Genomic DNA, 13,545 nt, shown 5'->3' on the forward strand with positions numbered 1-13,545 from the left:
TCCTGTCTTAATAAGCTGTCTTTATCTCAACTCACAGGCTTCACTTTCCCATTTCTCTCCCCCATCCCAGAGAGGGAGGGGGGAGGGTGAACAAACAGCTGTGTGGTGTTTAGCTGCCAGCCGGGCTAAACCAGAACAGTTGCATATCCACCCCTTATTCCATACTATTTATGTCATGCTCAGGTTACACTCTTTCCAATACCTTCTAATTAATCACCATTTTCATCTATGATATATAGCAATCATGGTAGTGATGACATACAGTATTATATGATAATTAACATACTACAATTCAACTCATGGGCTATTCTCACCCAGTATTAGGTGCCCTTGAGGTACACACCGGACCTCCCCATTCTTTTGCATTACCCACCAAGTGCATCCAGGTCCCTGAGCAAAAGCAATCCCACGAATGGGTTTGCCTTTTCCTGAGGCAGGAGTAGCCCAGACTGTCTTACCCAGCATGTTTCTTACGTGCACTACAGGAACTTTATCCCCTTCTACAGTGCGTAACAGGTTTGACTGGGCAGGTCCAGCTCGGTTGGCAGATCCTCTAGTATTGACTAACCAGGTGGCCTTTGCCAAATGTGTATCCCAATTTTTGGATGTCCCAGCACCCATTGCTTTCAGTGTAGTCTTTAACAGTCCATTGTATCGTTCAACTTTCCCGGAGGCTGGTGCATGATAGGGGATGTGATACACCCACTCAATACCATGTTCTTTGGCCCAAGTGTCTATAAGGTTGTTTCGGAAATGAGTCCCATTGTCTGACTCAATTCTTTCTGGGGTGCCATGTCGCCATAGGACTTGCTTTTCAAGGCCCAGGATAGTGTTCCAGGCGGTGGCATGGGGCACAGGGTATGTTTCCAGCCATCCGGTGGTTGCTTCCACCATTGTAAGTACGTGGCGCTTGCCGTTGTGGGTTTGAGGGAGTGTGATGTAATCAATCTGCCAGGCCTCTCCATATTTGTATTTCAGCCATCGTCCTCCATACCAAAGAGGCTTTGACCGTTTGGCTTGCTTAATTGCAGCACATGTTTCACAATCATGAATAACCTGTGCTATAGTGTCCATGGTCAGGTCCACCCCTTAGTCACGAGCCCATCTGTATGTTGCATCTCTACCTTGATGGCCTGAGGTGTCATGGGCCCATCGGGCTATAAATAATTCACCTTTATGTTGCCAGTCCAGGTCCACCTGAGCCACTTCAATCTTAGCAGCCTGATCCACCTGCTGGTTGTTTTGATGTTCTTCAGTAGCCCGATTCTTGGGCACATGAGCATCTACATGGCGTGCCTTTACAACCAGGTTCTCTACCCGGGCAGCAATATCTTGCCACAATGCAGCAGCCCAGATGGGTTTGCCTCTGCGCTCCCAGTTGTTCTGCTTCCATTGCTGTAACCACCCCCACAGGGCATTTGCTACCATCCATGAATCAGTATAGAGATAGAGAACTGGCCACTTTTCTCGTTCAGCAATATCTAAGGCCAGCTGAACGGCTTTCACTTCTGCAAACTGACTCGATTCACCTTCTCCCTCAGCAGCTTCTGCAACTCGTCGTGTAGGACTCCATACAGCAGCTTTCCATCTCCGATGTTTTCCCACAATACGACAGGACCCATCAGTGAACAGGGCATATTTCTTCTCATCTTCTGGTAGCTTGTTGTACAGTGGGGCTTCTTCAGCACAGACCACCTCCTCCTCTGATGATATCCCAAAGTATTTGCCTTCTGGCCAGTCCATAATCACTTACAAGATTCCTGGGCGACTGGGGTTTCCTATTCAAGCCCGCTGAGTAATCAGTGCAACCCACTTGCTCCATGTAGCATCAGTTGCATGATGTGTAGAGGGGACCCTTCCTTTGAACATCCAACCCAGTACCGGCAGTCGGGGTGCCAGGAGGAGCTGCGCTTCAGTACCGACCACTTCCGAAGCAGATCGAACTCCTTCATATGCTGCCAATATCTCCTTTTCGGTTGGAGTATAGCGGGCCTCAGATCCTCTGTATCCCCGACTCCAAAACCCCAGGGGTCGACCTCGAGTTTCCCCAGGTTCTTTCTGCCAGAGGCTCCAGGTGGGACCATTCTCCCCGGCTGCGGTGTAGAGCACATTCTTTACATCTGGTCCTGTTTGGACTGGCCCAAGGGCTACTGCATGAACTATTTCCTGCTTAATTTGTTCAAAGGCTTGTCGTTGCTCAGGGTCCCATTCAAAAGCATTCTTCTTAAGGGTTACTTGGTAGAGCGGGTTTACAATCAGACTGTAATTTGGAATATGCATTCTCCAAAACCCCACGACACCTAGGAAAGTTTGTGTTTCCTTTTTGCTGGTTGGTGGAGACATAGCTGTTATTTTGTTGATCACATCCATTGGGATTTGACGACGTCCATCTTGCCATTTTATTCCTAAAAACTGGATCTCTCGTGCAGGTCCTTTAACTTTATTTTGTTTTATGGCAAAACGGGCCTTCAGAAGGATTTGGACTATTTTCTTTCCTTTCTCGAAAACTTCCTCTGCAGTGTCACCCCACACAATGATGTCATCGATGTACTGCAGGTGTTCAGGAGCTTCCCCCTGCTCCAGCGCAGACTGGGTCAGTCCATGGCAAATGGTAGGGCTATGTTTCCACCCCTGGGACAGCCGATTCCAAGTATATTGGACTCCCCTCCAAGTGAAAGCAAACTGTGGCCTGCACTCTGCTGCTAGAGGGATGGAGGAAAATGCATTAGCAATATCAGTTGTGGCATACCACTTGGCTGCCTTTGATTCCAGTTCATATTGGAGTTCTAGCATGTCTGGCACTGCAGCACTCAGTGGTGGCGTGACTTCGTTCAGGCCACGATAGTCCGCTGTTAGTCTCCACTCACCATTAGACTTTCGCACTGGCCATATGGGACTATTAAAAGGTGAATGGGTCTTGCTGATCACTCCTTGGCTCTCCAGTTGACGAATTAGCTTATGGATGGGAATCAGGGAGTCTCGGTTGGTGCGATATTGCCGCCGGTGCACAGTTGTGGTAGCGATTGGCACTTGCTGTTCTTCAACCCTCAGCAACCCCACAACAGAAGGGTCCTCTGAGAGACCGGGCAAGGTAGACAACTGTTTAATGTCCTCTGTCTCTAAGGCAGCTATGCCAAAAGCCCAGCGGAACCCTTTTGGGTCCTTGAAATATCCTCTTCTAAGATAGTCTATGCCAAGGATGCACGGAGCATCCGGGCCAGTCACAATACGGTGCTTTTGCCACTCATTTCCGGTTAGACTCACTTCAGCCTCCAATACAGTTAACTGCTGGGATCCCCCTGTCACACCATAAATACAGATAGGCTCTGGCCCTTTATAGCTTGATGGCATTAGAGTACATTGTGCACCGGTGTCTACTAAAGCCTTATACTTCTGTGCGTCTGACGTGCCAGGCCATCGAATCCACACAGTCCAATAAACTCGATTGTCCCTTTCCTCCCCCTGGCTGGAGGCAGGGCCCCTCTAGTCCTGGTCAGAATCTTCGTTTCTGTGTTTAAAGGACTGCCTGCTGGAAGTTGGAGCAGCAAACTTTTCAGAGAACCCCTTTTTTCCCGATTGTTTTCTTTTGCAACTCACGTACCCGTGCCTCTAGGGTCGCAGTAGATTTTCCATCCCATTTTCTCAAGTCTTCTCCATTGTCACATAGGTAAAACCACAGGGTGGTGCGGGGTGTGTACCCACCATATTGTCTTCTTTGCACGGATGAACGTTTACCCCTAATAGCAGAGACACTGGTTTGTACAGGTGGGGAAGAAAATAAACTCTCTTTAAGTTGGTGGACCTCTTCAGAAAGTTTCTCCAAAGTATTCTCTTTTAGTTGATGGCCACTGGTTTGTTCAGGTGGGGGGGAAGATAAATTCTCTTTAAGTTGGTGGAACTCTTCAGAGAGTTTCTCCACAGCTGAGACGCAGACCTGTAGGGAAGAGGAGAGACTTTCTTCGTACTGCCGGAGTTGTTTAGCCACTTCATCCACTGTGGGTTTGTCATCATCTTTCCAGGTTATTATTGCCAATGAGCTGGCATATGATGATGGTGCACTCCGTACCAACTTCCGCCACATGGGTCGGGTACACTGGACTTCATCTGGATCTGTGGATATTTGTGCGTTGTCTAGGTCCTTATAAATTACTTCCCGTACGGCTAATTCCCTCAGGTACTGAATTCCCTTCTCCATGGTGGTCCACTTGCCTGGTAGACATAAAAGTTCTTCCTTGAAGGGATACCTTTCCTTTACAGCTGACGCCTCCAGAGGCTGCGAGATCGTGCTCCATCTCCAATTGCTTTGTCAATGCCTGCGTCTCTAGCAAGGGATCCCAGCCGCCTGGCTTCCTTGCCCTCTAATTCCACACCATTGGCTCCAGTGTCCCAGCACCGGAGCAGCCAGGTGACAAGCTGCTCACCTATACAGCGACCAAAATCTTTTCGCACATCTCGTAGCTCACGCTGGTATAGGGTTCAGGTAGTTACTGTTGATTTTTCGACATCCTCATCCTCATCTTCATCCTCCTGCACATTTGATAGCCCAGCCTCGTCTTCTCCATACCTAGACCTAGCAGAAGACTGTCTGCATTCTAAACGACCTGAGTCTCTATACCATTTTTTCACCTTGTCTACAGGGGCAACTTGTACTGCTACAGCTCGCTTCTCTGACCCAGCTACAGGGTCTGCCACAGGGGTTGGAATACCCTCTGCAGGGACAACTTGCACTGCTACAGTTCGTTTCTCTGACCCAGCCACAGGAGTGGGAGCGGCTGCAGGAGCTGGAGCAGCTGCAGGGGCTGGAACGGCTGCGGAAGCTGGAATGGCTGCGGGAGCTGTCACTAGGTTGATAGTAGCATCAATTGCAGCTCGATAGGCACAAGCCAGACCCCAGCACGCTACAGTGATTTGTGTCACTTTGGAACTGCCAGAGTCATGACACCTTTTTTTCAAGCATTCTACCAGTTTTTTAGGATTTTGCAGTTGTTCAGGGGTGAATGTCCAAAACACTGCTCTAGAAACCTGCCCATATCCTCCCACACTCCCTGCCACTCGCAACTATCCCGCCTCAAAACAGATCTCTGGATGAGATTCCTAAGTAGTTGTTTAACCTTAAACAAAACCTGAAGCGCATTCAGGAGACATAACAACAAGAACATGCTGGTCTGAGTATCCCAAGGATATTCAACATCTTGGAGAGCTACCGTAACTAGCTCGGGGGATAAGAGGGTGGTGAAAGAGAAAGGGAGAGTGAACAGGTAGGAAAAAATATCTTCCCCTGTCCCCTCCACAGATTGGCTCCCTGATGAAAAAAGGCAATAGGTGTAATTGCTAATAGTTTCTGAGATATGGTTTCCGAAGTATAGAGTCGACAACAGCGCTGAGTACAAATACCAGGTTAGAGTCATGACCAGAAATCTCATCATTTCATAAGCCATCGTTACACCACACAGTACCATAACAATCTTAAACCAGGGCCCGGAAAGGATAAACAGCGTGACAGGGAGCACATACAGAAAGTAACGTGCTATAAAACTCAATTTGGGAAACAGGCACAGCAGACTTGAGATTAAGGCAATCAACATTGTGACTAGCAACTATTAAGCAGGTCGAATACTTATACCAATTTTAGTTTAACACACTCTGGTCAAATCTGTCGATATCTCAACCCTTCGGGCCCCACGTTGGGCGCCAAAAGGACTGTTGTGGTTTAGCCCGGCTGGCAACTAAACACCACACAGCCGTTTGCTCACCCACCCCCCTCCCTCTCTGGGATGGGGGAGAGAAATGGGAAAGTGAAGCCTGTGAGTTGAGATAAAGACAGCTTATTAAGACAGGAAAATAATAATAACAATAATAATAATAATAATAATAATAGTATTAATAATAATGTGTACGAAACAAGTGATGCACAATGCAATTGCTCACCACCCGTTGACCGATGCCCAGCCTATCCCCAAGCAGCCAGCCCCCCCCCTCCACCCCGGCTAGCCACCCCTATATATTGTTCAGCATGACGTCAGATGGTATGGAATACCCCTTTGGCCAGTTTGGGTCAGCTGTCCTGGGTCTGTCCCCTCCCAGCTCCTGCTGCACCCCTAGCCTGCTCGCTAGCAGGACAGAGCGAGAAGCTGAAAAGTCCTTGGCTTGGTGTAAGCACTGCTCTACAACAATTAAAACATCAGCATGTTATCAGCACTCTTCTCATCCTAATCCAAAACATAGCACCCTGCCAGCTACTAGGAGGAAAATTAACTCTGTCCTAGCTGAAACCAGGACACATCAGTCACCCAGCCAGCTTCAAAGCAGGGAAAATCTACACCTGTAATATGGACATTTAGTGTTTCATAAGCACTAGAAATAGATTTGAAAGATATATTTTACAAAATTCACACACACACAAAAAAAAAGATTTAGGAATAATCCAAAAACCTCAAGAAATCAAACCTGTAACAGATACTGCAAAACATTTTTCAAATTGTTAGTATCATGTCTGATTTCAATGTTTCAGTGTAACTGCCTGTCCCTGATTTTTCTTTTGCCTTTCTTTGCCAAATTAAAGACCACTTCTAGATTCAGTTTTCAGCCTGTAGCTCCTTCTCAGCCTTTTTCCTTTTCTTTTTTCAGAAAAAACATAGTATTGTAGTAAGATGAAGACACTACATTAAAGCAAGCTAAGCAGAACAATGTTCTACTGGAACATAGGAACCACAGCCTTAATTTACCTTGTTCATGACAACAATGAAAGGTAGTTTTGTCTTGTATAGGATACTAGAAGGAAAAATAAAAAAAAAAGAACCATTAAAAAATAAATTTAATACCCATTAAAATAGAAAAAATATTAAGCGTAAGGCAGATAAGACTTGTGCAAAACTGCATACATGTGGCTTTGAAAAGAAAATATTTTTCTCTGCATCAATTATAAATGATGATGATAATTTTCAACCAAATCCTGCGTACTGAAGTTGAACAGTATGTCCCCCAACAGATACGAGCATGCATCTGTAAAATATATAATCTCCTTCTACACACCCAGTTGATTTTGATTACTGTTTTCTGATTCTCAGATCCCAGTTCTTATTATCCTTGCAGTTTCTAATTATTTTGACTCAAGTCGAAATCAGTTTTGAGAAATTATTCTTGATCAATGAATTCAAATAACTCGAAATATCTGTAAAGCAAGACTACCTTGAAACATGAGTTTACATTGTCATGTCACTGTATGTATTCCAATATCCCCCGCTCAACTCTAATTTCAGAAAATGCAACACGTCACATGACATATTTGCATACTCCTATCACAATGATACAGCAATTGACCTTGGTAGAAGGACTAACAGTTTTTTTAAAACCATTTACCAACATTTACCATAAATTAAGAAAGCTCTAAATATGATCTTTACATAGGTATTCAGTCCCTGGTTTAACGTAAAAGAAAGCAGAGAAATCCATGTATGAGAAGGAAGTCAATAAATCAGGAGACAGAATGTGTTCACATGACCTCATACCATGATGAGCTCAAGACAAATCTAGAAGAGTCACTGAAAACCTCAAGAATAATAAAAAAGGAGTGTCACCATATTATGGGTTTACAAGAAGGGCCTCAAACTAGCCTATCTTGATACATCTTTAGATAAATGATTTTATAAGCAACCGGCAATTAGTTAGATGTAATCTAACTATCCATCATCAAACTGAAGTCTCATGGATTATTTAATGTTTTCAGTGGGAGCTTTGACCAGATGACCTCCAGACCTCCTTCGGTACCTAAATTATTTTGTTTACCCAATGGGGAAACCACTGAGACAGACAATAACCAAAACAGCAGATTAAGTATCTCAATAGGAGGTATCGTAACACTAAAAAGGGAACGAGTATGCTTTTTGTTTGGTTTGTTTTTTTTAATTCCCAGTAACAGCTTAGTCTAATTAGGAAAAAAAAAAAAAAAAAACTAGCATGTAAGTGCCATTGCAACAAAGTAGCTTTTAAGACAGAAAGATGCTAAACAAAGACAAATCCCAGACTTAAGCAAGATTTATCCACAATGGTGCTTATAATCAACAACTAAATTCAGTCTTGACTGGGAAAGTTGAGTGGTTTCATATCTAGTATGACTGAAGAGTCTAGTAACATTGCCAGAAAGAGCAAATAAAAGTCACAGATTTTAAGAAGCGAGAGCAAAGACAGAGCTTTCTCATCAACAAGCTGCTATGTATTAAAAGAGACAAGCCATAAACTCAAACAACTGCTGAACACACATTAGCAGGAGACGCTATACTGTTACACTATTGTCTGATTTGTGTAACAGTTGAGGAACAAAGGAAAAAAAACAAAGGGCTTATGAACAATCACATAATCTAAAAATGACACATTTTTCTTACTTCTGTTCTCTGTTTTCATTTTTTAGGATGTGTCCCCACCTGTATATTCTTCGTTAGGGTGAACAGGACAACACAGCAATACACAAGAGTGCTCACACAAGTATAAATCACAGTGTGAAAAGCATCAGGATTTGTAGGTGTAGACAGCCCTACACATTGTCATAGCCGTAACTGTAAAGATGTGTATCACCTTTAAATCTCTTTAGAGACTTTGTAGATCTGTAGACTTTGCAAATTAAAAGATTACAGGCAGAAATTCCGTATGCTAAATCTCTACTTGTCAAACATTTAAGTTTGAATCATCATGCCTCAAACTTAACTACAGTCAATACCTGAAAGAAATGTGGTAAAAGGAGTTAATGCTGGAATTCACATATTGAATAATGTATGCTCCATTTTTACTTTAACAAAAGAAATCCATTATTCAAGTCAAATAAAAAATTGGATATAGCCATTGTAACATTCTGACTATGCCTTAACCATGGACAAAAAGACATGGTCCTTCTTCTCAGTCACATTTCCAAGAAATTAAGTGGACATATTCTCCTCAACTGAAAAGCTCCTCACATGAAATCTAAACAAATGGTCCCCCCCCATCCCTCCCTGATAAATAGCAAGGAGACAAAGCAATCAAAAAAGATGGATTGCATTTTCAGCTTTTCTTACCTACAGGCATACAGCATGTTGGACATAAAGGTGATAGGATTAGTACTGCGAGAGGTGTCCATCACATAAACAACAACAGAAGGAAAAGAGGAAGCCTGGAAGCATGCAGAAAAATACAATTTAATTAGAAGTACACGCTGTTCAATAGGCACTTTTTCCACATAGCCTCAATGTCAAGTTATGTAGAATACACTTACCAAAGCTTCAGTTATAATGGTTCCTGATGCTGACCATGTGAACACCTCAATTTGACCTGGTGTGTCAATAATGACATACCTGTTAAGAAGTCACCCGCAACAAACAAAAAGGGAAAAAAGTTAGTCAAGCACAAGGTCCTGTCATGACTAGACTAACACAGGCACAGAAGAGCAAATCACATGATTATTCTGCTCAGAACAGAAAAGCTTTTCCCAAACGGTGACAAGATTTAAGGACACACCTGAAAATTTCCTGAGTGAATTTTGTGACTAAGAAGCATTTATTCTCCTAAGATTCTGTTAGAGTCAAAGACATCAATTTGGCTTTTTTTTTTTTGACTAGTACAAACTCTTCAGAACAAAAATTAATTGTTGCCCATTTGAACAGTACCTTAAGTAAAAAAATGAAGGTCTAAATGAAGACAAGAAAAGCAGATGTGGAATCAGTAGACATTTCTTTGATGTATGCAAATGAGTCTAGTACCCTGTGCTAATTCTATGCCCTTTTACAGATAAAATTTATACCAAGACTGAAAGACAACTACAAAACACACAGAGATCCTTTTATAGGATTAGGATAAAATTAGGATATTTAAAACACGCAGAGATCCATTTTTTTAGGATTAGAATTAAATTAGGATATTTAAACCATTTCACGTGTTTTTTCCACATTGATTCCAGAATAGTAAAACTTGGTAGAATATACTTACTTGGATGCGTTTTGTCTTTTTTCGATAAACTTCATCACCTGATTGAAAAAGAAGCAGTATACATTGTATTTAGGCTCAGAACAGGAAACATGAATAGTCATTTCATAACAGAAACATTAAATTGGACAGCCACACATGTACGTATCAAAAAAGCTGGAAGTCTAAGCCTTTCAGTGTGTGAAAATAGATGGCTTGAAAATACTCAGACAATGCATATGCCAAAAATGACCTTAATTTTACCCATAATCTAGTACCTGGTGAAACAAATGGTATAATTAATGCAGTTGTTCCCTAACTATTTCCTAAGAGATCATGCATTGCTTTAATATTGTGAATAAGGATCCCATCTCAGTGCTGATTTAGCATTAAGATTTATGAGAATAGTCAATTATCAAATAACCCTAGGAAAACTTAGCTGGTTTCCAGAAGTGAGCTTCCCTACTTCAAAATCTGAGCAATCACATAAAAGAAGATGTTATACTGAACGTCACGCAACAGAAGTTATATACAAAGACTTAAGAATTGACGTTCTGTACATACAACTTCTGAATTTTAAATAAAAAAAGAGTTGGGGAAAAAAAAATATATCTCCCTTAAATGAGACCTAATGAAATTTGGCTGCCTTCCAAAATAGGGAGAATACTATTAACTCTCAAAACAATATTTAAAGGTTAAACAAAAGTGATTTCTGAAGCTCCAGCTACACAAAAAATCCAGTCCCCAGCACAGTATCCATAGCTCAGTATCACATAGGAACAACCTCATACCTGATCAAATCTTGTAGCAAAAAGATTGAGAGAGGTCACTATTCCACCATTTGGGCCCAGTCCATATCTAGACACTCCATTTAGGAAAGCAGATGACTATACAGACCTCAGAGGGCTTATTTTTAAATTCTGATAGTAGTTGGCCATTTACAATGTATGTTGGATACCTTGCAGCAAAAGACAATTCTCCCCATGCACAATTAAGTCTTTGAAGTGATGCAGTACCTGTGCAAGAGAAAGACTACTTGCTGTTTGTTAAAACACATGTGACTGACAAAAGATGCTACACCGTGGCTTCCTCTTGCCATTATTCAAGCATCACCATCTCAGGCAAAGAAAAAAAGAAAAGAAGTGCACTTATATACTAAACCCATCATTGTCTTTCCAAAAAAGATTAACAGCACAGCCAGTAACTCAGAGCTTAACAATGTCCTGAATGCAGTTCATTTTTAAGAATATGTACTTCAAAAATACAATTAAAAGATTTCTTACACAAATCATTCGCAGAAGAATTTAAATGGAAAGAATTGGAATTAACGTTGTAGAGACACTCAAAATGTCTTGAAGATTTCAAAAATATTTTTCACACATATGGGTCTATACTAATTATGTTCATGGAAACAAAGACTCTTAACTACATCCTGTATTTTCCTTACTTCACAAGAACCAGCACTGATTCTTTAGTACATACAGTCTTCTAGGGGTACTGCTCTATATATCCAAACATGCTGACAGACAAGCCCCTTAAGCGCTATTTGATGAGATACTTAAACTCCAACGATGGCTAACAGAGACAGCAAAGCAAGTAATGCATCTACATACCAAATTCAAACTTATGTTTGGATGTTTTGCTAGCAACTCCTAATCAAATAACAGCCAAAATCATAATCCTAACCTCCATCATCCCTTCTTTTTCCCTAAAAGAGTAAATGTAAGAGTCATGCTAGTATGTCAAATCCAAAAACTGTATATTAACTCCATCTGCAAAGGCTATTACTTGAGGAACAAAGGACCTCCATACCTCTCTGGAACTGCAGTCATTTTAGTGTAATGTTACTGAACTACAGTTACCAAATTACTGTACAGTGTAAGCCCCCAGTCCGATGTCTTAGAGATTCAGAGAGACAACAGTGCTTTGATTACCGTCAATGTGTAAATAGTTTTCTTCACTTACTATAGGCAAATAGTAATTTGAATATTTTTAATAATAAATAACGTGAGATTTGTAAATACATGGGGAAAAAGCTGCTGGCTTCCCCCATGAAAAATAAAAGCACACAAGAAAAGCGGATGGAGTGCATGCTATTTGTAAAAAAGGTACTATTAGGCAGAAACACTTTTAGCCCACTTTTTACACCTAAGTATCAAATCTTGTTTAACATGTATTTCTAATCTCTCATGTAAGAAGTACAGTCAAAAATTCTGATCACGCACTAGTCTGCATTACTGCAATCCCCAATGCCCCCTGTCCCCTTCATCTTGATGTGCAGAAGTGACAGGCAACTTTTACAAAATCCAAGATTTCAAAGATTACTGTAAGACCAAAAAAAAGGATACTGTTTCATGACTTCTTTGTACTTCACAGTGTCCCGGATATCTAAAGTGGGAATACATATAAATAGTTTTAATACATTTCTTTTAAAACAGTCTTATCGATTTGCAGACTAGTGAAAGCCTTTCCCTTTCTAGCGAGTCTCCTTTTTCCTCACTAATAGATCTGGAACCAACAGGAAAATTCTCACAAGTAGAATAAATAAAATCTAACAGATTATCATCATATACATTAAATTCACTATAACTCATGCAAAACAGCACCAGGTTAAGTTTTTGAGCAATAACTACTTGAACTGAATTTTATTCTCAGCTCATCAACACCAGTTAGTAAAGCATATATATTTAACCATTTTATGCAAGATCCAGCACTACAACGCATTATGGAATTCTTCATCTGACATCAATAAAAACACTTTGGTACCACTACCTTTCTTATTTTCTACAGAGACAGACTGACAAACCTTAGAAAGTTTGAAAGAGAGAACCCTCACAAACCTAAGGACTGGTATGGTAAGCTTTTAGGAACAGCAAACCTTTTGGAATGGCCAGACATAAAGCCTGTTTATTGTTATTTTCTCTAAAATCAACGTCTTTTAAAGAGCTTTAAAAAGTTATTTGGTTGCACATACAGCTACCACAGCTCTGAAAATAGGAAACCCGATCAAATCTGCTACAATGCTCGTTGCAAACGAAGGGGAAAAAGAAAAGGTGCACACTAAACCACACAAAATAATATAAAATATGTACAAATGCGATGGTAGAACGGCTTCAGTCCTAAAAATTCACAATCAAGAAAAAAAAAATTAAGCCCTCCTCGCGGTAGGACTTGGTATCTCTTAAAGAGAAGATAAATAGCCTAATCAAATGCCTTACGTAACACAGCCTCCCCACTCTGAAACATAAGAAAAACAGTATACCAAAAAAAGGATTAACTTCCTTATGGCAAAAGGTATTTGCTCTGTTCTTGCGGACTCGACAAATACGCGCCAGCTCTGATCCGGGACCACCTCCATCTTTCACCAGCCTCAAGCTGCCGACCACCCGGCACAGCACCAGCGAGCCGGGCTCGCGTCGGCGCGGCGGGACTCACCGATGTTGGCAGGGAAGGGCAGGCTGTGCACGGCGGGGTCCAGGTTGATCACGTACGGAGGGCAGCGCTGGCCGTGCAAGTGAGCCGCGAGTCGCTAAAGGGACACGAGAAGGCGTCAGGCCCCGCTCGACGTGGAGACAGCGGCGGGAAAACCGACAGCTCCCCGCTGCCGTCTCTCAC

The 13,545-nt window shown here is 41.9% G+C and overlaps 1 protein-coding gene across 4 annotated transcripts in view; it reads right to left on the minus strand.

Annotated features, from left to right (window-relative positions):
• GPN1 (GPN-loop GTPase 1) overlaps positions 1-13,545 on the minus strand; it is a 29,121-nt gene that overhangs the window by 12,870 nt on the left and 2,706 nt on the right. Inside the window, exons 4-10 of one of the 4 annotated variants that reach the window (XM_040554051.1) lie at positions 13,366-13,459; positions 12,279-12,318; positions 10,722-10,788; positions 9,955-9,992; positions 9,245-9,323; positions 9,048-9,142; positions 6,726-6,771 (exon numbers count right to left, since the gene is read on the minus strand). In XM_040554051.1, coding sequence (XP_040409985.1) covers positions 6,726-6,771; positions 9,048-9,142; positions 9,245-9,323; positions 9,955-9,992; positions 10,722-10,788; positions 12,279-12,318; positions 13,366-13,459 — 459 coding nt within the window. Of the gene's footprint in view, positions 1-6,725; positions 6,772-9,047; positions 9,143-9,244; positions 9,324-9,954; positions 9,993-10,721; positions 10,789-12,278; positions 12,319-13,365; positions 13,460-13,545 lie in introns of those variants that run through there. The other 3 variants (XM_040554053.1, XM_040554054.1, XM_040554055.1) reach the window with 3 other exon arrangements.

Source organism: Cygnus olor, chromosome 3, assembly GCF_009769625.2.
Source record: "Cygnus olor isolate bCygOlo1 chromosome 3, bCygOlo1.pri.v2, whole genome shotgun sequence".
NCBI lineage: Eukaryota > Metazoa > Chordata > Aves > Anseriformes > Anatidae > Cygnus > Cygnus olor.